General features: G+C 49.6%; 9 protein-coding genes across 9 annotated transcripts; 4 read left to right on the forward strand and 5 right to left on the reverse strand.

Moving 5' to 3' along the window:
* Positions 1-355: 355 nt before the first annotated feature.
* Positions 356-2,156, forward strand: BU24DRAFT_78121 (uncharacterized protein). The gene is made up of 2 exons (XM_033534628.1): positions 356-745; positions 799-2,156. The coding sequence occupies exons 1-2, from the start codon at positions 568-570 to the stop codon at positions 2,007-2,009; spliced, it is 1,389 nt and encodes a 462-aa protein (XP_033377896.1). The 5' UTR covers positions 356-567; the 3' UTR covers positions 2,010-2,156.
* Positions 2,157-2,194: 38 nt separating this feature from the next.
* Positions 2,195-3,871, reverse strand: BU24DRAFT_380034 (alpha/beta-hydrolase). Its single transcript, XM_033524708.1, has 2 exons — positions 3,741-3,871; positions 2,195-3,686 (listed from the first exon to the last, which is right to left on the reverse strand). Exon 2 carries the CDS (start codon positions 3,422-3,424, stop codon positions 2,285-2,287), a length of 1,140 nt encoding a protein of 379 aa, XP_033377897.1. The 5' UTR covers positions 3,425-3,686; positions 3,741-3,871; the 3' UTR covers positions 2,195-2,284.
* Positions 3,872-4,327: 456 nt separating this feature from the next.
* On the reverse strand, positions 4,328-7,138 carry BU24DRAFT_444935 (uncharacterized protein; the record flags this gene model as incomplete). Its single annotated transcript, XM_033530668.1, has 2 exons — positions 4,328-4,808; positions 4,873-7,138. The coding sequence occupies 2 exons, from the start codon at positions 7,136-7,138 to the stop codon at positions 4,567-4,569; spliced, it is 2,508 nt and encodes an 835-aa protein (XP_033377898.1). The 3' UTR covers positions 4,328-4,566.
* A 1,432-nt stretch (positions 7,139-8,570) lies between these two features.
* BU24DRAFT_428453 (mitochondrial import inner membrane translocase subunit tim-17) lies at positions 8,571-9,674 on the forward strand. The gene is made up of 3 exons (XM_033529484.1): positions 8,571-8,761; positions 8,815-8,850; positions 8,902-9,674. Exons 1-3 carry the CDS (start codon positions 8,693-8,695, stop codon positions 9,283-9,285), a joined length of 489 nt encoding a protein of 162 aa, XP_033377899.1. The 5' UTR covers positions 8,571-8,692; the 3' UTR covers positions 9,286-9,674.
* A 270-nt stretch (positions 9,675-9,944) lies between these two features.
* Positions 9,945-10,940, forward strand: BU24DRAFT_467924 (uncharacterized protein; the record flags this gene model as incomplete). Its single annotated transcript, XM_033532485.1, has 1 exon — positions 9,945-10,940. One exon carries the CDS (start codon positions 9,945-9,947, stop codon positions 10,938-10,940), a length of 996 nt encoding a protein of 331 aa, XP_033377900.1.
* Positions 10,941-12,006: 1,066 nt separating this feature from the next.
* BU24DRAFT_428455 (oxidoreductase-like protein) lies at positions 12,007-14,286 on the forward strand. Its single transcript, XM_033529485.1, has one exon. The coding sequence runs from the start codon at positions 12,395-12,397 to the stop codon at positions 14,201-14,203; it is 1,809 nt and encodes a 602-aa protein (XP_033377901.1). The 5' UTR covers positions 12,007-12,394; the 3' UTR covers positions 14,204-14,286.
* Positions 14,187-15,046, reverse strand: BU24DRAFT_428456 (uncharacterized protein). The gene has a single exon (XM_033529486.1). The coding sequence runs from the start codon at positions 15,033-15,035 to the stop codon at positions 14,373-14,375; it is 663 nt and encodes a 220-aa protein (XP_033377902.1). The 5' UTR covers positions 15,036-15,046; the 3' UTR covers positions 14,187-14,372.
* An 843-nt stretch (positions 15,047-15,889) lies between these two features.
* Positions 15,890-19,094, reverse strand: BU24DRAFT_437179 (uncharacterized protein; the record flags this gene model as incomplete). The annotated part of the gene is made up of 5 exons (XM_033530195.1): positions 15,890-17,072; positions 17,120-17,976; positions 18,025-18,425; positions 18,479-18,852; positions 18,907-19,094. The coding sequence occupies 5 exons, from the start codon at positions 19,092-19,094 to the stop codon at positions 15,890-15,892; spliced, it is 3,003 nt and encodes a 1,000-aa protein (XP_033377903.1).
* Positions 19,095-19,414: 320 nt separating this feature from the next.
* Positions 19,415-21,708, reverse strand: BU24DRAFT_428458 (uncharacterized protein). Its single transcript, XM_033529487.1, has one exon. It carries the CDS (start codon positions 21,534-21,536, stop codon positions 19,704-19,706), a length of 1,833 nt encoding a protein of 610 aa, XP_033377904.1. The 5' UTR covers positions 21,537-21,708; the 3' UTR covers positions 19,415-19,703.
* Between the last annotated feature and the right edge of the window lie 7 nt (positions 21,709-21,715).

Raw genomic sequence — 21,715 nt, forward strand, 5'->3', positions numbered from 1 at the left:
GCTTGGTGGGTCCAAATTGGCAGCGCTTGCCGCAGCAAGAAAGAGGAAGCAAGAAGAGTCTAAAGGCAGTGCATCTCAGGGTGGAGCGCCCGCAGAGACGCAAGCTGAAACAGATAAGGCGATCGCGCTGCTCGACCGCTTAAATGTTGGAAAGAGTACAAAACTGCCATCATCGGAAGAGAGTAGTGAGCGAGATTCAGCACGCAAGATTTTCCAAAAGAAATATCCTCGCAAGAAGGCAGAATCTCCTGAGCCAGTAGCACAAGAGCCAGAAGAGGAGTCCGCTCCGGAGCCGGCACCTCCACCCATCGACGTGTCAAATATGCGAATAGGACCATCTATTTTTGCATCGACTTTGTGTGGCGATAAGACGGGTTCAGCAACACAAGGTCGATTGGAATCCATGTTTGTCCCACTGGCACGGAATGGGTCCTCCGATGTGAAACAGGCCGATCCTTTTGCTGGCCCAAGTCCAGATGACATTGTACTCCGGGCGCAGGGGAAGAGTGTGGTGCATGGCTAGGCTAACTTAGCGGATTCGTTCATGGATGATTCTAATGCAAATTCATGTTAGGAACGAAGTCGAACGTAACAAAACCAAAGAAGTCAACTGGTGAATCGTTAGCAAATTCGGTAGACAAATTATCTGTCGAGGAGGTCCCCAAAGTTAAGAGCAAAAATCTCAATGTAGTAGCAGAGTTCGAAAAGAGTGGTATGAAACGTATGGCCAACTTTGTTGTCATTGGTGAGTGTCGCACAGTCCATTTTTCAGCGAGGCAAATACTAATGTAGTCAAAGGCCATGTTGACCACGGCAAGAGCACGCTTATGGGTCGTCTCCTTTACGACCTGAACGTCATCGACCAGCGTTCCGTCGACAAACTTCGCAAAGAGGCCGAGACGATTGGCAAATCTTCCTTCGCACTCGCATGGGTCATGGATCAGACGAGTGAAGAACGCAGTCGAGGTGTCACAGTCGACATTGCCACCAACTATTTCGAAACCGACAAGACGAAGTTCACGATTCTCGATGCACCCGGTCACAAGGATTTCATACCCAACATGATTGCCGGTGCATCGCAGGCCGACTTCGCCGTTCTCGTCATTGATGCTAGCACTAACAGCTTTGAGTCTGGTCTGAAGGGCCAGACGAAGGAGCACGCATTGTTGGTCCGCAGCATGGGTGTCCACCGCTTGATCGTCGCAGTGAACAAGATGGACACGGTGTCTTGGTCACAGGCGCGATTCGAAGAAATCTCACAGCAGATGAACGCTTTCCTTACCGCAGCCAGTTACACGGCGAAGAGTATCACATTCATCCCGTGCGCAGGTCTCACAGGCGAAAACGTTACCCGAAAAGTGGAAGACCCAAGCGCGAGTTGGTACTCCGGCCAGTCCCTCATCGAGGCCCTGGATGCCTCCGAACCGGCGAAGCGCAACATCGAAAAGCCGCTGCGTATGACCATTGGTGACGTCTTCCGCGGCGGGATACAAAACCCGGTCAGCATTTCTGGTCGCATTGACGCCGGTTCCGTCCAAGTAGGCGACGCTATCCTCACAATGCCAGCTGGCGAGACCGCGATAGTGAAGGCTATCGAGGCTGAGAATGATGTCGTCGACTGGGCAGTCGCAGGGCAGATTCCCACACTTCATCTCACCGACATCGACCCTGTGCATCTGCGTCTTGGTGACATTGCGTGCGACCCTAAACATCCGGTTAAGCTGATCAAGTCCTTCACATCCAAGATCCTTGCCTTCGACCATGTGCTCCCTATGAGTGTGGATGTTTTTAGGGGTCGTCTGCAGGCGGAAGGAAAGATCACAGCACTGACAGCAACGCTGAACAAGGCGACTGGCGAGGTGTTGAAGAAGAAGCCAAGAGTGATTAAGCCAGCAGAGGTGGCGAGGGTGGTGATTGAGCTTGAGAGAGAACTGCCGCTGGAAGCTGGCACTAGGGTTGTTCTTCGTGAAGGAGGAAATACCATCGCGGCTGGTCTGCTAGAGGCATAGTCGAAGTCCTTTTCTGCGTTTGTTCTAGGGCGTCATCCAGCATCACTTCGATGAGAAGTCATAGCTGAACTATTAGACTCCCATATACCAATCCAAAATACTGTTTCTTCTCCATGTGATAACTCCAATTCTGTGAGACATTTCAGGTTCAAGGAGAAAAAATATATAATAGGATAAATGTATGTCGGCACTACGTTTGATATCTAAATCGACACGCTGTGCAAAATTCACAATGAACCCTCAACCACAACCTACTCTCCCGCAAGAGTTACAAACTACTTCCTCACCTCCCGAAACCACTCCCCCGCCCTCTTAATCGCAGCCGCCAACTCCTTCTCCAACCCCAACGGCTTCCCCATCAAAAACAGATCATGCGGCACCTTCTCATCCACATCCAACACCACCTCATTCCCCACAGCCTTCATCTCCAGCACCCACTGCTTATCATCGAAAAACAGCACCTCAGCGCCGCCCGTATGCGTCCAGATCTTCGTCTCCGTCTTAAACGGCTGCCTCTTGAACGACACGTACGGCGACTCCAGCACCTCTTTCCCGCCCTTGCCCGCATACGCCGCGGCGCCCCAGTCCGTGAACGGCCTGCTCAGGTAGTCGGTACCGTAGTTCACGTTCGTGCGCGTGAAGTCGCCCTTCAACGTCTCGCTCGGCGAGATCCATGGGGACCAGAGGAACGCGGCGGCGGGAGCGGGGATCGGGTCCGGGATGTCGGCGCCGTGGGACGAGATGTAGCGGAGGAGGGCGATGGCCGCGTTGCCGCCTGCGGAGTCGCCCGCGACGATGATGTTGGACGGCGGGATGCCGAGCGTGCGGACGAGGTAGAGGTACGATGTCAGGGCGTCCTGGACGGCGGCGGGGAAGGGGTTGGAGGTCGCTGAGGCGGGGAGGCTCGAGAGGCGGTACTGCGAGGCGAGGACGTGGGTTGCGCCGCCGTGTTTGAGGAGTTGGTGTGCGGAGTAGCCCATTGAGTCGGTGCGGCCGTCGCCGACTACGTAGGCGCCGCCGTGGAAGTGGAGGACGACGGTTACTTTGCTGGTGTCGGAGGCGGGGGTCAAGGGTGCTGGGTACCATGATGCGCCGATTTCGACGGGCTTGACGTCTGCGGTTGGGGCGAAGGGACCGGTGTAGTTGTCGGATGAGAAGGGCTTGATGACGACGAAGCGTTCTTTCTCTTTACCTGCGGTGAGGGGGAGAGGAGTGCCCATTTGGACCATGGAGAGGTGGTAGAGGGCGGAGAAGGCGATGCGGGCGACGAGAGCGTTGCGGAAGGTCCATTCTGGGTGCTGGCGTCCGTATTTGGTCAGGTATTTGATGAGCCAGATGGGGAGTCTCGCGAGCTCGAATCCGATGGCTCCTATGAGGTAGACGCCTTTGAACGGCTGGTAAGTGAGAAGTCCCATTGTCGCGATATCTCTTCTTGAGCACCGTCTGAAGTGGAGGTTGGTCGGTTGATCGGGGTTTTCCCAGCTCTTTCAATGAATCCCTAGGATTCAACTCGATTCCTTTGGATTCGGAATTTCAGATTGCCACGATACCAGACGTAGATGTCAGTGTCGTGGTCGATAGCGGCGTACTTAAGTTAGCTAGCACTGCGGGGAACGTGCGGCACGGGCGTGGAGAATCGACAAAAGCTCCAGGAAGTGGAGATCGACGTTTTCCAACCTGCCTACTTTGTTAGCGAATCCACCGAGGACAATGGCTCTCTTATGTACAAACCCGCGCACTGACACTAGATTCCGGAATCCCGACCAGCAACTTACGCAAAATGGATGATGCCCACTAATCAGCTAGCTGGTTGTGTTGTGTTGGTAGGGTTTGACGCCATTGTTTTCCCCACAAGACAAGATACCTAATCAGATGGTCTATTCTACGAGCCGAGGCTCGAGGCGAAGGACGCGTATCCTGGCTGCAGCTGACGCTGGGCACCACTTGCCTGTAAATGGTGAGGGAAGTGCTATCAAGGCTAGGTAGATCAATATCTCAGCTTGCTGTTCTGTGGACTTTGCTGGTTTCGTGTAAGGTCTTACCTCCTCTATCTCTGTCTCTTTCTCTCCCGCCCAACTGGACATGCCCCCAGTCAATTTTCACGGGGGAATGAATGGACACTATAGTAGATTCAGCTCATATCATGACCAAATTCAAAGGGCGATGATACCAGCAGATAAGCACCAAACATAAAGTCGGTCTCCTTCATCAGTGTTGTCAGCATGCTGAGATTGAAATAATCACCAATTAGCAGAGGGTAACGTGTTTGATGACCTGAATCTATTGTACTACCACCTATGAAGAGCTTGCAATAGCTCAATTGAATACCTGGACTCCATTTTGTCTCAAACCAAAGAAATCCTGGACGTGTTTTCAAACGCCTTTTACAAGACGTGGACGTCAACTCGTCTCTACCTTCAAACCAATTTGACATCGGTAATGCGGCATCCATCGAGGCGACGTGTTAGCAAAGAACAAACAGGAAAATGCAACTGCTCGAATCGCGAAATCGCACTGAGAGATCCCGGCGGCCGTGCGAATGCGTTGCAGTCTTCTTTCACTGCCCGTACGTCACTCCATTCATCCCAGAAGGTGAGAGAGGAGCCTCGGGGAACGATCCCATCGTGCCGTTACCGTCGTATCCAACACCATTCGCCGTAGGATGAACGCCGTGCTTCTTGCGAAGATCCTCGAGAAGCTGCTGTCCTTCCAACAAAAGCGTCTTTTTGTTCAACAGGTCGTTCCGTTTCGCTTGGACGTCGTTGGGTTGCTCCAGAATGCGCACGGCTTCTTGCTGACCTAGGCACAAGTTAGTGTGAGGTTGATATAGAGTGAGGCCTGTGTAACGTAAAGTGGCACATACCTTGATCACCAAGAATTCCCATCTGTGAAATCATCTCGTCGTGCAACTGTGTCTTGAGAAACTTGAAGAACTTCGACTGAACCCTCATACACACCGAATCAACAAATCGGCAGGATGCCATCATGTAATATGATGTAATCATAGCAACTGCTTCAATCTCAACCTTGTAGGGTTCCTGGCGAGCAGCAATTTTAGCTTTCTCCTGCTCGGCTGCTGGCATCTTCCTTCCGAATAGAGCGTCGAATTCGGCTTGATACATCTTCTCTCGTTGTTGTTGTCGAGCACTAGTGTACGTGTCGAGGACCTTTTTATGGAAGAATTGATGGACCTCGTTGCTAATGATGTGGGGGCCATCGCGCTCGTCTGCAAGACAGTCCCTGGCCAAGTAATTGCACTGCTCATCAATATTAAACTGAATAGTTGTGTTGATCACGTCTAGTCCAATGGCGTACACGAGAGATTGGTCCCACTGCTCAAAGTGTCTGTTAAAGATGGCCGTAATACGTTCGCGCAAAAGACGATCAAGAACGTTGAAGAACATTTTCAACGGACTGTCCCAGTGGTCCAGAGTGCGGACAATCATCCTTTCAATGATTTTAGGGTCAATATGGCCGGGCATTCGAGTAGTAGAATACTCGGACAGGCTTCGGACAACTTCGTCGAGGTCATAGACAGTTCGCAGCGGATTCACGGGTCGCTTCGTGTTGTTTGTTTTAGCTTTTCGAGCCCTAGGAATACCTGTGGCAGGCGTAGACATCTGTGATGCGGAGGTCGATGAGTTCTCGAGCAGAGACTTCGATGGTGTGACAGGTTGAGAAGAGCTATCCAGCTTCCGCTTCTTCGGACTCACGGATCCCGACTCTTCATCACAGTCTTCTTCTTGATCGGAGTCACCGATCACGATCGAATCGTCAACAGACTTCCCTGCTTGCTGATATCGAAGGATTCCTTGGTCCAGCCTACCGACTGTCTTCAGGACAGGCTTCAGGTCTGTTAAACAATCGGCAAATTCGGTGCACAGCTCCTTCCAGAGTTTGTGCCAAGCAGCATGCTCAAAGTCACCTTCAAGTTCCTTTCGTACATCATCAGAAAACTTGCGGACCTTGTCAGAAACAGCATGGACGGCGTTGAAGGAAGTAGGCGTCTCCGGAATCTTCTCAAGCTCATTGTCAATGTCTTTGAGGCAATTCGCAATCTTTCCATCAATCTCAGGTAGAGCCCTGAGAGACTGTGCCGCCAGCTCCTTCGAGAGGAAGGACTGCAGCCTTAGTGTGCCAAACCGATCCTGGTATTCGGAGCTCAACCAAGGTTCATTAGCACTGAAAAACTCTTCCTCTTGTAGCCGGGCGTCTGCGTGTGATACACCTTTCTCGATGTCGTCTTGGGAGAGATTCTTCACCACAAAATATCCATGCCCCAATCTGTACGCTTGTCCACTAAGGACTTTGGAAATGGTAGCCTGACTACTTCCTCCGGGAAGGTCAGGCTTAGTCAATACGCCGACGCAACGATGAATCGCCTTATTTCGATTGGCAATTTGGGTCATGGACGAATTTGCCATGTCGTTTGCCAACGAACAAGTAACAAGGATCAATGATTCAGGGTCCTTCACGTAGTCGGTGACTAGATCGTGGACAAACTTGACTAGGAACTCATGCGATGAGTCTTCAGTTTGTCCGATCACTCCTGGGAGGTCGTAGAAGGATAATGCAGGCAAGCCAGGCGCTGTAATTTCTATGCATACTAGGTTCGGACTAAACTCCGCTTCGCGACTGACACCGACATTGGTGTCTCTCTCTCTTAGCCAATTAGCTGAGGGGACGAACTTCCTTGTATCGGTGCTTGGATTCAACAATGCTAACTGGGCTCGAGCAATGAGATCCTCAAGCTCCTTATAGTCGTTTGTAATGGCAAAGTCTTCCTCACGAGGAGCTAGAAGCGGCTTCCAAGTGTAGCGCCTGATAGGCTGTCCGCGCGGAGTCCTTCCAGGAATGAATTCACAATTGATTCGCAGCTTGACCTGCGCAGTCCAGGTTTGTTGGTTCTCGGGGTTGGTCTGGTGGTTCCCAGGATTCATCTTGATGAACAACGGGCATCGAGTGCAGGTGTCCGTTGATCGAGGCGTCTTGATTCCTGATATAGCCTCTATCACAGACGATTTCCCAGTGGACTGTTCACCAAGGACGACGCACTTCGGCAACGGAATATCGAACTTTGCAAGACCAAGGCTGTCTAGCTTTGCAATGGCTGAAATAACGTCGTTCATGTCGGCTCCAAGAGCAAAGGCCGGCACAGGTTTAGCATGTGCCTGCGTGCGATCCGCAAGTTCTTGCATCTTCACTTCGGCACTTCGCGGAGTGGCGATCGGGTTCGTCTTCGTCATGATAGCTGAGCGAAATGAGGACGACAACCAAGACGATGACGACGAAGCAGAATGGAGACAGAAAACGAAGATAGTGGTGGCTTGGAAGACTTGGGGCCCGCGAAAAGAGTGCGATAAGAGGCGAAGAGAGACAGAGAAGTCTAAGGATGGCGGCACAGAAAGAGAGAAAGAGAAGTCAAGTGATGACGGTAGAGAAGGAGAAAGAGAGCGGCAGGGTGAGAGAGAAGTAAAGCGATAAGGGCAAAGAGGAAGAGCGAGAGAGCACGAGAGAAAGTAAAGCGATAGGAGCAAAGAGGGAGAGAGAGAGCACGAGAGAAGTCAAGCTAAATACCCGTGCTTGACGATTCACTGTAGCAACTGTCGCATGGAGCGGTGAAGGTGGAGGTGGAGGCCAAGGACGCTTCCTTTACTGTGTGAGTAAAGTAAAGGCGTGTCAGTCAACAAAATGCCACAATATCTCTGCCTTACAGCTTGAACGCTCTCCACGAATGGTTGTGCAATATCACAAAATTGTATGATGAAGTCAGTGAAGGTAGAGTAAGCCTTAAGGCAAGCAGCAAGTATGCCGTGTAAGAGGGTAAGGACAAGTTCAACAAGTCAAGACTGAAGATAGGGTAGGACAAACAGAGTCAGGCAGAATTCGTAGAAAGGAGTGAAGTAAAGGCAAGATTGTGTGCATCCACAACTTTAGACAAGTTGCACATACAAATCTTGGTTGTGAGTTCGTTGCATGCAGTGAAAGATCACAGCAACAACTCCGCTTCCCTTTAAAATGCGAGAGACTGCCTACTAGAACCTTATCCATGCTTAAGTTTAATTATGTTGAAATATTTTCCCGTCGTTTCATTCGCAGATCGATTTGACAAGGCTGTTGATGCGAGAGGAAATGCATTGGTTGATCACAGCGTGCCCAACGACGAGGATCAAATACGAAATGAACTCTCGTTTCGAGGTCCATTTGTGCAGTACAGCTGGCATAACCTGCAGAATATCCCATGTATTGTGTTGTAGAAGTGATACGTCATTTCTAGCTGACTGCACATTCGTCACTGAGTTGACCCGCCTGTCAAAGTCCAATGGCGTGCCTGTGGAAATCATCATAATATCAATTGTTATGTCAAGATTCTGGTGATATCAAAAACCATTCATTATATGAGATTGATAAGTAAGGAGAAGAGAATGGCTTTGGGTGTTGGACTTTTTGAAGTCCCAAAGGTTGATGATGTTGGGCGAGCCAATTGGATGAACCTCGGCTAATCCCACTTGCCGGCTTTCGCAGGGTGGCAGGGTTTGGAGAAAAAGTTGACGACTACATCACCACCACCACCATCACCCTCATCCACGGCCAACCTCCACCATCGTGTTGCGTCCTCGCAGACACTCCAATACATTCCCTGACCAGTCTCCGTATTTGGTTGCTTTGTTTCATTTTACACAATGGATCACTCACGCGATCCCTGCCCATGGGTGATTCTGAATGACTTTGGCGGTGCCTTCGCCATGGGTGTACGCAATCTACACTTTGCTCTTCACTGCGCAGTTCGCTAATTTGTTTCCAGGCTGTCGGCGGTGCTGTCTGGCATGGTGTCAAGGGCGTAAGCAATCCTGCAAAGCCCTCGCAAGGCTTCTTCTAACTTTCAATGCAGTTCCGTAATTCTCCGTATGGCGAACGACGAATCGGTGCTATTACAGCCATCAAAGCGCGTGCGCCCGTTCTTGGTGGAAACTTTGGTGTTTGGGGTGGACTTTTCAACACATACGACTGCGCTGTCAAAGGAATCAGGAAGAAGGAAGATCCCTGGAACGCCATCATTGCAGGTTTCTTTACTGGTGGATCTCTCGCCGTTCGAGGCGGCTTCAGATCGATGCGAAATGGAGCTATATCGTGCGCAATCCTTTTAGCCGTCATTGAGGGTGTTGGAATCGGATTCAACAGAATGATGGCAGACAACACAAGACTGGACGCTCCACCCCCACCCCCGCAACCCGATGCGCCCTCGGGCGTTGGCGCTCCTGCAGTGGCGGCTTAATTTATACGACATGATTTTCTTTTGTATTTTGCGTGGGAGAGGGGGCTGTACAAAAGCTTCCTGAGGAATTGGGAAATGGAGTGCTTGCTTTTATATGGTCAGGTTGCATATCCGTGAGCCAGGTCGGTCACGGTCGGCGTTTCAGCACTCTACTCTCGCGTTGTGCCATATCTGTATAACATCTAGACTTGTACAAACAAGGAGGGCGTCTAAAAGAAGGAAATATGGAGGCGTATCTTGAGGGAGTCGAGATTATCGAGGTTGCTATTCTCTATCGCTCGGAATCATTGCCCCACTATTCTTCGCATGTCTAGTCACTCCCTAATAAACCATGCGCCCACCATTCTACTGTCCCCAAGCTATAGGCTTCCTGTTCGATGGCATCAAACCCTGAGTTTCATTACAATGACGATGGAGCCCTTCGAGAAAGTGACATTGTTCATACAGAGGTTCATTGTGCATGTGAGAGGTCTGTTGATGGTGAACAACCTTTGTCATTGCACAACACGCTTCAGACTTTGACAGCGCGATACGTCTATATTAATGGAGGCCTAGTATACCTCCTAATCTTCGTTCTGGTAAACGAATCCGAATAAAATTCCTGCGGCCATTACGACATCTATCTCGATCCAACTGCAAAGATCCATTTTGAAATCATCATGGATTTCGAAGATGAATTTCACGAATTGTTATATATCGAGTTAATGAACGCGCTCCCCGATGATGCAACTATAACCTTAGATAATGATACAATGGGGGAAACATTCGGACAAAGCACAAGTGCACCTGTACCGAATGCGGTGCTTCCAAACGGCGAGGTCCAGGCCTCTTCCCAACCTTTGGACGAATCTATGATGCATGCAAAAGCGAATAGGTTTGCCAGTGAACTTGGCTCGACTCCAGGTTCGGAAGGATTCAATTGGAACTGGGAAGTGTTCCCCTACCCCTTCATACCTTTGTCCAAGGAAGCAAATTTCGCATACATGCAGAAGCATTACCCATCTCTCTCATTCGGAAGCAAATTATGCGGTTACTACATCCCCCAGATGCCCCAATACAAGCCAAGATCACAAGAGGAGGTGGCCGCCCGGTATCCGCATTACTTCAAAGCAAGCGGTGAAGATCTCGCCAACGACGAATCACTCCCCAAGTCCCTCGTAGAACAAGAAGAACTTAGCATATACATGTGCGAGTATATCTGGTTTCATTGGACGACGGGAATCTTCAACCTGCCACCTTTCCCGCCGAAATCGCATCCCATATATCCACTTTGGCTTTGTAACCACCCAATCAACGATATTATCATGCGAGCTTTCACAAAATTGGAATTGAGGAGGATTGTGGCGAGCGATCCACGTCAAAAAATCGATCACATAGCGGGTAACTATGACACAGCTGATCTACGGCAGAAGTATGCTCGTTTCATGCATGCGCGTCTAGGAGAACTCGAATTTGAACAACTTCCGACTGATCTCGTGGAGCTGGAAAGACTATGCTTTTGGATTTCGGATGAGATATACAGATATTCCAAATTGTACCCAGACCTTTACCCGCCATATGCTCCAAAGTCGCATCCATGCTATCCAACGTGGCTTCCGTTGCATCCCTGTAACCAAATCATCCTTAAGCGTTTCAATGGCGGCAACGAAAATTGAGTGGTTTGTTGGCTTCTCAGGATGAAGATTCCCTGGTCAGACTGGCTCTGATAGATTCATAGATGTACCTTCGGCTCTTTATACATAGGTAGTAATAATCGTTTTTGATTTGGCTGGACTCAAATCATGTAATTGGGCACGTCTTTAGCGAAAGAGAATATAAGAATATTGAAGTTCGAAATGCTGTCCCATACCTAATCATAAGATGAAACTGAAAATGCTCTGATCGAACCGAGTGTAATCTTGCACACTCAGTTCGAGCAGGATGAGGCCCAAAGCCAGCAGTGATTAGCACCGTGAGAAGAGGCGACCCCGTGAAGTTCAGCTTGTACAAGATTAAGCCGGTACAAGTCTGAATATGGCTAATGGATTGCAGCAGCGGAAGATCTAGTGCACGTGATTAATCAATTCCTTAATGGAATTTTGAGGAAGCCATGCGTCTATATGGATGACCATGTTCGTACACAATACTAGGCTAGCTTTAAACAAGGCGATGGCAATATGCACCATGAATGGAGTCAGCTGATTGTTTCCGGTAAAGTGAACAACACATCACCAAAACAAAGCGATTTGTTGTGTTCAGCTTGTAGGTTCTCAACCCTTGCTCATTTTCACTATGCTGACTAGAGTACTATTCGTTTGTTCTACGAAGTTACCACGTCTATGCTACCAGTGCAGTCCAATCTCTCCAACAAAAGATTATTCCGTGCCCGCAGGCCTAAAGTTTTTGTAGTCTTTGTACTTTGAGAATATGCCGTCTATAGTTGGCCGAGAAACTTTTGATAGAAGGTCGTAGATAACCATTTGAGGAATATTATCGCAACATCAGCGTGGCTTGATCCTAAAGCATCAGTCATCCGTCTCGTGATGAGATGTCTCTTGTAGCTATAGGATGAATTTTAGATCAAGATTACATGGATGCTATCGGCTGATGTTGTTGTCTACTGAAACTCATCGGCATCACATTGTTCACGGCGAACCCCTCGCTTATCGATTAAACAACCGTAGTTACCCAGACACGCCAGATCAAGCTCTCTTCCGCATCCCCGCATCAGATCCCGCCCCACTCAAGACACGTGCCAATAGTTACGAGATCAGAAACTCAAATCAACGGCATCTTCGGTGTGCTAATGTTTCGATCGGCATAAGCCGATTGTGTGGTGTCCGCGGCCGCATTGTGTGATTAGTAAATGTGAGGATGACGCCATTGCATAAGCACTGCTGCTGATGCAAATTGCAACACCACCCATTGCTACATTTGAAGTTGAAAAAAGAACTACGCGAGATCCTACCATATCGTAGATCGGGCCTAGACCATGACGTGGTGTGAACCCCAATAGCATATATATCGAACGAGACCAGTCTAAAGAACAATTAAAATCAACATCAAACAACGATCAAGATACAGCATTGACCATCTTTGAAGACAATAACGAAAGCGCCAGATCTGCACGATGGCATTCTCAATCGGCATGCCATGGAGCCATGGTGAGCATAAAATGCACGAACTTCTTCACGTACCTGAATACGACAATCCGACCTCTACCTCGCTCACAGCCCAAGCGTCATTCATGCTTCAACGGGCACCGCTCCTCGCGTTCGGAACTCTGGATTCTCAGGATCGGCCATGGACTACGCTATGGGGTGGTCATCCCGGATTCTCTCAGCCATTAGGTGGTGGTATGATTGGAACGCGTACGATTGTTGATGGCGCACACGATCCGGTGGTGCAAAGTCTGACCGGAGGTGTCGAGAAGGGAGAAATGATTCAAAATAGCAACCGAATGCTTTCTGGACTAGCAATCGATCTCATGACGAGGAAACGAGTGAAGATCGCCGGGCACATGGTTGCGGGCGCACTCGGTGAAGTTGATGTCGAGTACGAAGACGGATCAGAGCGACTCGAAGGCGGTCCGGACAAGCAAGACCAGTTACAATTGGTCTACAAGGTTGATCAAAGTCTGGGGAACTGCCCAAAGTATCTAAATCAGTATGAGATTCAGCCTGCCCTGGTAACATCGAAAGTCAAGTCGACGTCGGCATCTTTATCAGCGGAAGCAAAGGCGCTCGTGTTGAAGTCAGACATGTTTTTCTTGTCTAGCACGACTACCGAAGACATGGACACAAACCATCGTGGCGGTCCACAAGGTTTTGTGCGTGTGCTCTCTGATACAGAAATAGTCTACCCCGAATACTCCGGCAATCGACTCTACCAAACGCTTGGAAACCTTCAAATGAATCCTCGAGTCGGCATTACTTTCCCAGATTACCAAACTGGAGACATTCTGTACATCACTGGCGTTACGGAAATCCTGGTGCTGTCAGAAGCAGCAAAAGTTCTGCCCGGCAGCAACCTAGCCGTAAAGATCAAGATAGAAGAGGCCAAGTTCGTCGAATCCGGCCTTCCATTCCGAGGAAAGAGGATGGTGCCATCTCCCTACAACCCTCTGGTACGCACACTTGCCACAGAAGGCAATATCAAATCATCACTTTCAACTTCCCATCAAACCGCACGACTTGTGAGAAAGACTAAAATAACACCGACGATCTCTCGTTTCACATTCTCTGTCGAAGGAGGCGTCTCATATAAACCGGGACAGTGGGTAGCGCTGGATTTCTCAAAAGATATGGACTATGGGTACTCACATATGCGAGACGACGATCCCAGGAGTTTGAACGACGACTTTGTCCGCACGTTTACGATATCATCCACGCCGGGATCTTCAACCGCAAAAGATGAGGAATTCGACATCACCATCAGGGAAGTCGGCGTCGTGACAGGTTACTTGTTCCGACAGAATGAGCGCGCTGGCTTCGAAGTGCCAATCGTCGGCATTGGAGGGGAGTTTGAGATAGTGCAGGAGAAAGGGAAATTGACGCCTTTCATCGCGGGCGGAGTGGGCATTACTCCACTTTTGGGGCCATTGAAGGATCTCGATTTATCGCCGGAAAGCTTTAGGCTTTTGTGGACGGTTCGGGAGGCAGATGCAGATTTGGTGGTGGACACATTGAAACGGCATCCTGCCCTCGCAAAATGTACGACTATCTTCTTTACGGGTACGCAAACGCCACTTAATTTCGAGAGCGTAGTTTCCAAGTTGTTCGAGGAGGGCGTTCAAATCAAAAGAAGGAGACTGGAAGCAAGGGATCTGACGGAGGTTGATGCGGATACATGGTATTTGTGCGCAGCTAAGTCGCTCAGGAAGAATATTTTGGCCTGGTTGCATGGCAAAAAAGTTGTGTTTGAAGACTTTGATTATTGAGTAAATTTATACCAGGCGGTTTCCTTTTCCTTTTATTTGTATGAAGTTTTGAGCTTTTAACTTCAAAACATAAATCTCATATTTTTATCCTTTGCAATCGTTGATCCTAGGGCGCCTTTCGAAGTTCTATTCTAACCTGTGGTATTCTCTCTTTTCACCACCAATCTCTTCACCTCCTCGATGCACCATAGTAACTAGAATCCTCCTGATCAAACTGTTCAAGTGGCACCGCATATCCCTCCCTCCCACCTCGCCCAAGCCTTCCACCCACCATCCCAGCATTCTCCGCCGCACCCAACTCAACTCCTCCACCATCACCATCACCATCCGCACCACCCACAACCTCCACCCTCATCCCTTTCCCATCCCCACGCCCCAACGCCGTAAACCTCCCCCTCGCACCCGCCGTCCTCCAAACCCTAACATCCAATACCAACGCCCCCAAGGTCGCGACAAGCCCGCACAGGGCGAAGCTGAACAGCACTTTATATATCCGACAAATCGCCACGCCGACATCGCTGTCCCAGTTGCTCATGTTGCAGACATGTTTCAATGTTCCCGAGCTCCACCAGGATAGCATACCGAATCCGACGGCCCAAACCGCGAGGAGGATGGAGTTGAGGGCGATGTTGAGGAGTGGGCTGAGGCCGTAGAGACAGTGGAGGACGATTGTCGTTGCGAGGGAGAGGACTGTTAGGAGGGAGACTGCGAGGAGCTGTGTGGGAGTTAGTGGAGGCTTCGGGGAAGGCTGAAGAGGTGTGGGACGTACGAGGATGAATGTCCATGGGATGCCGTAGTTGTCGGTTGATAGTTCTTTCACGAAGTAGATCATGATGCATGCTACTACCAGCGACGAGACAAGCTGGGCGCTTCGTAGAATGTGGAAGGGAATGACGGGGTAATGCGTGGGTTTCACGCGGTCTTTAACCAACACCATTGTGACGGCTGGGATGGAGCTGGGAAGCTTCGTCTGGTCTTGCAAGATGTGTGTAGCGGATTGTATTGAGGCTGAGAAATATTAAAGGACGAAGTCATACTCTTCTTTGCGTATTTCCATGAGGGAGGCAACCCTTATTTCAAGGGTTGAGGTAGTGCGAGGGGAGGTGCAACACGTACTATTTAGTACTTCAGCTGAGCTGAAGTCTTGTCCCATGTGGCTTGTCGGGTGCAGCCAATCCTGGACAAGGGCACGAAGCGACGAAGCTCAGTATGTACAACACAAAGTGCATCTTTAACATTCAAGCATACAAGAGTGGGTTGCATTATATAAAGATCCTCACTATGTAAAGCGAATATGGATGCAGAGAAAGCTCCCATTTCTACGGATTGTGACTACAATACATTTAATGTCTGTGATGAGGCTCCGCCAACCCTCTTGCTTGACTGCGTCCATTGACATATGCCATATGCTACGGTAATTCTGTCCCTTAGTCGCAAAGGCGCCTTTTCTGCGAGCGATAGCAGCTCGAAAATGCAACAAAATATCTTTGTGCATTGGCCATTACTCTCCGCGATGGTCTAGTTAGACCAACCATCTTTTTCGTCTCAGAAGTCTCAGAAGTCTCAGGTTGGTATTCTCTTCAGCTCAAGTGCGTGGCATGCTTTCAGGTGAGTGGCTAGCGGACGGCATCCTCCGCGTAATTCTGTAGGGGTGTCTAGTTGATGAATGTCGCATTGATGAGCTTTTCATCCCTTTCCGTCAAACCCTTTATCGAGTTTTGCAAGGGCAGCCGCCTTCTCAGGATCGGTCTTCAAACCTTGCACTCGTGTTGGAAGCTCCCTCATGACTTGTTGAACTAATTGTTCGAGGTCTTTTGGGTCTTTCGTCTCCAGCTTGCCCTTTCCTTTGGCTGTTGTTCCAGATACAGGAGTCCTAACCTCTCTCTTTCTTAGCATGACTTGTCCTTTGCTGTCCATGTACGTTTCATAGCCTTGCTGGTCAAGTACTTCGTCCGGAACTTGTATTTTTGGCGATAGGCTAGGTCTACCGCTATCGGCGGGTGCTGGGCTCGAAGGATCGCCCTTTTCATGGTACTCGTCCAGTGCGCGGATATGATCTTGGTTCTCTTTATTTCCTTCCATGAGGAAGCGGAGACACATGATCGCATGTTCACGAATATATGGATTGTGTTCGTCGTAGCTACAGCAATTGAGAATGGCTTCGATTCCACCCAATGGGCGAACTTGATCCTGTACCTGGCGATTCTTCCACACAAGAGAGGAGAGTACAAGCACAGCCAGTTTCTTCAAATTTCGCCACTCGAAATCCGATGGTTCGTCTTGTGCTTCATCGATGTATGGTCGAGGCGAAGGCATATATCCCTCTGGCGCATTGGGATTGGCCGAAGTGTCGTAAGGGCGTTCGACGGCGACAGGTGGTGGGTCTTCAATATCACCATGTTGTGGTGCGGTGGTCCTTGAAGCCGAGTTGAGCGGAGGAATCGACAATTGACCTTTGGGGATAGCGGCATCCAATTCCTTCAGCAAGGTGACGAGCTCATTAACGATCTCCCAATTGCTGAGCATATTTTTCCAGGTTTCATGCTCGGTCAGGATCGCGAAAAACTCCAAGTATTGATAAACACCTTCATACATGCGTTCCATATCCCATAGGTTGAGAGGGAAATCTTCAGGCTGTGCATGCCCAGCCCGAATTTGGCCTTGTAAGAAGATCAGCGCACATGTCTGAGGGATAATATGACGCCGGAACTCGGTGAGTAGAAAGTTGACCATGTGAGCATCGCCTTGGTCGACCTGCGAAGGATTATGGCTGGAAGGGAGGCCAGAAGGTTTCGCTTGGCGTGCGCGGAAGATGTTGGTAAGTAGCTTCATGATGACTGCTTGGGCTGGTGAAATGATGTCTTTTGACCTACTACAACTGTCAGCGATGTCACGGAGAGGTAGGATAACACGTACTCTGGCTCTCTGAAAGCGTGATAAGCAAATGGAAGGAGCTGGTTTGCCAATATTGCCTCCATGATCTTGATCATAAACTTGAAGTATAACTCTTCCTCGCGCAAATCCCATGCAGCAACGAAAATGAGAAGCTCCCGCAGAAGATTTCGTCCATTGTCTTGTGCCAGTAAGAGGTGGCAACGAACGCCATGCATGCTCCTGATGCTATTGTGCACGGCAGGATCAGGATGATATCCAGGCATTCCCTCAGGAGGTTCCACGATGCCACTCATGATGATCATAGGCAGGACCTCAATCTCAGTTGGTCCAAGGATCAAAGGAACATCGGTGAGAAGACCACGCGTTTCATCGCCGGGTATGTCATCATACTCGTCATCATTATCATCTTCTTCGGGTGGAGGTGAGGTTGGTGAGGCTACATCGGATGTCAGCGCAGCCGCAGGACGATCTAGATCAGGCTCTAGACGTTTGAGCAAATCTTCTTTGCCATTCTGGAGGATCTCGGCACCGAATGATGGCGGATAAGTCACGCGGAAATCGATCTCACCTGCCGGGGATGACCGTCTGATGCTCGGGTCCAACATTGAGTCGTCGACAACTGGCTTTGCAACTGGCTTTGCAGGCTTTTTCTCTTCTACCTGCGCGGCGGATGACTGTTCGGCTTGGTGGCCTTCGGGGGTTGAGATAGCAGATCGCATTCGATCGACTTCAACCTGGAGTTGGTTTATACTTTGTGCAAGTGCTTGTACACTTTCCTCGTTCTTTGCATGCTGGTCTACCACTTTCTTATAAGCGCTCGACTGCGTGATCTCGTCCCTATACCTTGCTACCACCTCTCCATAGAGCATATTCCATTTCTTTGAGAGGTTAGTCGCTGCAAGAGCAATCGAGTGCTCACAACTCACATTCTTCTCTTCATCTGTCATTGTTTGCCACCGCCGTCGACATTCAGCAGCTATCTCCGTAGCACCTGCTTTTTCCCCTCGCTGTGCAAGAGACTTTTTGATTTCATTTCCAATTTCTCCGATGTAAAGAAGGAACGGCGAAGAAGCAGGTTGTTGGGGGATTTTGAAGGCATCTGGACCACGACTTGACTTCTGCCCGCTTGGAATGGGTTCAGTCGGAGGTTTGGATCCCTTATCCAAATCCGGGAAGATGTCCATTTTGTACTTCATGTCCGCAAAGTTCGGTAGTTCGTTATCAAGGTGGCTGTCGAACAGCTCGATCCAAAGCATTAGTTTTCGTTGCTCGTTCCGGCCAGTCAGATTATTCAGGAACTGCAGGCATGTGATGAGCAGTTTCTTGTCTGGCGCATGGAATGTCAGTAAGTCTTCAGTCATGAGGCAAGAGTGTACCCACAAGCATTGATAACAAACTGCCATTTGTCCTCATCTGGAGCGCCCGCTTCACCATCGTAGCCACGAGCCGTGACCCGCACGCAGACGTTGATCAACGTGAATATGTCTTTATCAAATAAACGATCTGCTGCCAGGTTCTGTGCCTTCTCTCCAACTGTGAGCACATTTCGCGCAATTCCAACGACCTGGTTCAATCTTTCCAAATCTGCGAGTAGGCTTGTAGAAAATGACGCAATCAGTGGCCCAGAAAGACCCTCATATTCCGGAGTGGCAGGATCTGGAGCCGCGAAGCTTCTCCGTTCGAGCGAGGGGATCGCGGATTTCAATACGCTGGCCGAGTCATCCCAGAATTGATATGAGAGACCGAGTTCTTCTCTAGGCGGGGTTAGCGATTAAGACCAAATGTGTGAGGATCGCAGAGTGAGTTACCGAATCTCGAAATTGCGCCGAGTCTCATCGAGGGTCTTTTTACACACTTGGATGTCGAGCATGCGCATAGTCTCGCTTTTGATATAGCCCGGGTTGCTGAAATGCACTGCATATGGGCCTAATGCCAACCTCAGTCGCGTGAGGTATACTTTGGGGGCAGTCTGCTCCTCCGGCTCTGCGTCGTCCATCGTAGGCTCATGAACACCGGTCAATCAGACAGGCGAAGTTTGGTGTTTCACAAGGATATAAGTCGAGTCTTTTGGACTGCAGCGCTGCAAGTTTCCAGTCGGGCGGGAAGAATGTTTGCGCGGTGCAGGGTCCTCGGTCGGCCAAAATTTAGTCTAGAAAGTTCGTCATAGGTGAGTGGTGCCCCGCCACTCCCGCCTTCCACACAGCAACTACTCTGGATCTCAGGCTGTAGCTCCTCGAACGATTAATTTCTCGTTTCAGCAAGCAGTGATACAAATACCAACGCCGGGAGTTTTAGCACGAGCATAGAAGAATTGCAGTAGTAATGAATAAAATTGATTAAGTTAAATACTTCAAAGTAGATGGGCATGTGCGGGGTCGTTTTGTAGGACGTGAAAAGCTACTTGTTCAAGCGTTTTCACGGCAGTAATCCCCGCCAGTTTCTCTAGGAACTAATTAAATGTGAGACTGATGCATGGATAATAGCATCTCTCACGGGCATAACTGTTCCGATCCATAGATCACATAAGACATCACGACATCATACACACAAACGAATAGAAGAGAAGAAACTTGAGGCAGGCACCCTTCGATTACCTCGAGGTATCTTACAAACCTTCAGCCTTTAATCGCGCCGCTTTGAATCGGCTGACCCTTTTGGTCTTGCCATCCTTCTCTTCCACAATAGGGTTCTCCGTGTCCTCTTCACTCGGCGTGAAGCCACCTTGTTGCTGTATCATCTTGTTTCGCATCTTGTGGTATTCAGCCTGGACCTCACGCTTGATCAAGGCAGGATCGAACTCGTCAGGTGGTTGAGCATTGGTACCATGGGCATCGTGTTCGACAATAGAGTCGGCAAGCGTACGACCTTCGGGTCCTGCTGGAAAAGCTTGCTCTACTGGAGCAGGTGGCATAGGAAGCGAGTTGAAACCACCCTGTGATGAACCAGCACGGGCACTCTTGAATCGTGAAACCTTCGCGGGCTTGGATGGCGCCATAGGAGATGCCTGGGATGAAGGATCTACCCGTTCGATGATTGTTTCTGACATTGTTGTGGTGGATGTGGAGGGAAGATTGCGCCTTGATTCGATGGGGGCTTGCGGGGCCTCGGATATGTCCAAGGTATCCGCAAAGCGAACACCCTTCTTTTGTGACGATTCTGTCGGTTCGTTGTTCTGCCCGTCTGCTTGTTGGTCCGCCTCATCCTTCCGAACTCTAAGTGTGCGAAGATCATCTGAGTATTGAGCAAGCGGAGATAGTTCCGGACGTGGTCCGACGTTCTCTAGCATTCTTGCGTTGAGCTTTTGTTCTAACTCTTGCATCTTTTGTCGATAATCGTCGCTCAATTCCCGTTTGGTACTGCGACCGTATTGGTCTTCCTCTTCATCGGCACTGTCGTAGTCTTCATCATAATCATCGTCCATATCTTCATCCGAGTAATCATCATCTCGACCCTCTAGATCAATCTCGGCGACGACATTTCCAACTTCAGACAGGCCGTATTGCAACATTTGCTTTCGCAATGCGGCTTCTTCGGGTGTGTCGCCTTGCGGGACGACGGGATAGGATGCAACCTCGTTCCAGTCATCATCAACTTCGATGACTTTCGAGCCAGGCGCGAAGTTGAAGTCTGAAACATCCCCATTGTAGCCATTGGCTTCCAGAGTCTGCTTCTTTGAGGGTGGCGTGGGATCCGTGTCCTTCGCAGCGGACACTGGTTTCTTAATAGTTTCCTCTGCGTTTTGGTCTTTGAAAGAGACAGACTTCTTTGCCTTTGGAGGCCGAGGGCTTGATGCGTCGTCCTTGTCCGTGGCCGCAGCCACTGGCGTTTTGGGGGTCGATGATGTCGCAACGTCTGTGATGTTGTCCTTCTTAATGGACTGTGCAGGCGCCTCGTCCTTCAACATCAGCTTCTCAATACCTGTTTTACGCAAAGCCTCTACGAGCTCTGGCGCCTCTTTCCCAGGCTGAAGCACCTCCCCAGATATGACATTCCCTTCTTCGTCCAACTCTTCCACGATGTCCATCAAAGGCAACCCTTCCTCATTCTCTGTATCAGGTGCTGTTAGTATGGAAGCACCAGCAAACTGCTTCTCTGCTGTATCTAATTGCTTCTCGACTGTGGAGATGTTCTGTTGAACGTAGTCCATACGCCTTGAGATCATGTCAATGACTTGGTTAGCAGTGCGCCTAGAATCCTTTCCTAGGAGATCTTGGACCTCTTTCTCGGTGAGAAGCTCTCCCTCGAGGTTACGGCCCATCTCGGTGATCTCAGATGAAGTAGGATTGCTCGCATTTTCGATTTCTTCTTTGAAGAAACCATACTCCAGCTCCCATGTCTGCCAGTGCCTCAGTGCTTGCTTCAGCTTGGTGACATTCTCTTCAAGCTGTGTTCGTTTTCGCTCGATGTTGTCCATCGAGAGCTGTTGAGTGGAAGCCATAAGTTGTGTTGGAAGGTTAAGGTCGGAGAAAAGTCCTGTGAGAAAATTTATGCGAGATGAGAACGGACCTTCAAGGTCTTGGCGCGGCTAGGCCCAGAACGTATCAAATAGGTGAACAATGCATGACAGAAGAAGATGAGGGTTCATGTATTCGACCGATACTTCAAGCTGAAGAAGTC

The sequence above is a fragment of the Aaosphaeria arxii genome (assembly GCF_010015735.1).
Source record: "Aaosphaeria arxii CBS 175.79 unplaced genomic scaffold BU24scaffold_13, whole genome shotgun sequence".
Classification (NCBI taxonomy): Eukaryota; Fungi; Ascomycota; class Dothideomycetes; order Pleosporales; genus Aaosphaeria; species Aaosphaeria arxii.

Bases quoted from the DNA above. Each gene is read 5' to 3' on its own strand.
- BU24DRAFT_78121 (XM_033534628.1), top strand. From the start codon at position 568: ATGTTAGGAACGAAGTCGAACGTAACAAAACCAAAGAAGTCAACTGGT. The intron at 746-798 runs GTGAGTGTCGCA...ATGTAGTCAAAG, and splicing joins GGCCAACTTTGTTGTCATTG to GCCATGTTGACCACGGCAAG.
- BU24DRAFT_428455 (XM_033529485.1), top strand. From the start codon at position 12,395: ATGGCATTCTCAATCGGCATGCCATGGAGCCATGGTGAGCATAAAATG.
- BU24DRAFT_428458 (XM_033529487.1), bottom strand. From the start codon at position 21,536: ATGGCTTCCACTCAACAGCTCTCGATGGACAACATCGAGCGAAAACGA.
- BU24DRAFT_428456 (XM_033529486.1), bottom strand. From the start codon at position 15,035: ATGATCTACTTCGTGAAAGAACTATCAACCGACAACTACGGCATCCCA.
- BU24DRAFT_380034 (XM_033524708.1), bottom strand. From the start codon at position 3,424: ATGGGACTTCTCACTTACCAGCCGTTCAAAGGCGTCTACCTCATAGGA.
- BU24DRAFT_428453 (XM_033529484.1), top strand. From the start codon at position 8,693: ATGGATCACTCACGCGATCCCTGCCCATGGGTGATTCTGAATGACTTT. The intron at 8,762-8,814 runs GTACGCAATCTA...ATTTGTTTCCAG, and splicing joins GCGGTGCCTTCGCCATGGGT to GCTGTCGGCGGTGCTGTCTG. The intron at 8,851-8,901 runs GTAAGCAATCCT...CTTTCAATGCAG, and splicing joins TCTGGCATGGTGTCAAGGGC to TTCCGTAATTCTCCGTATGG.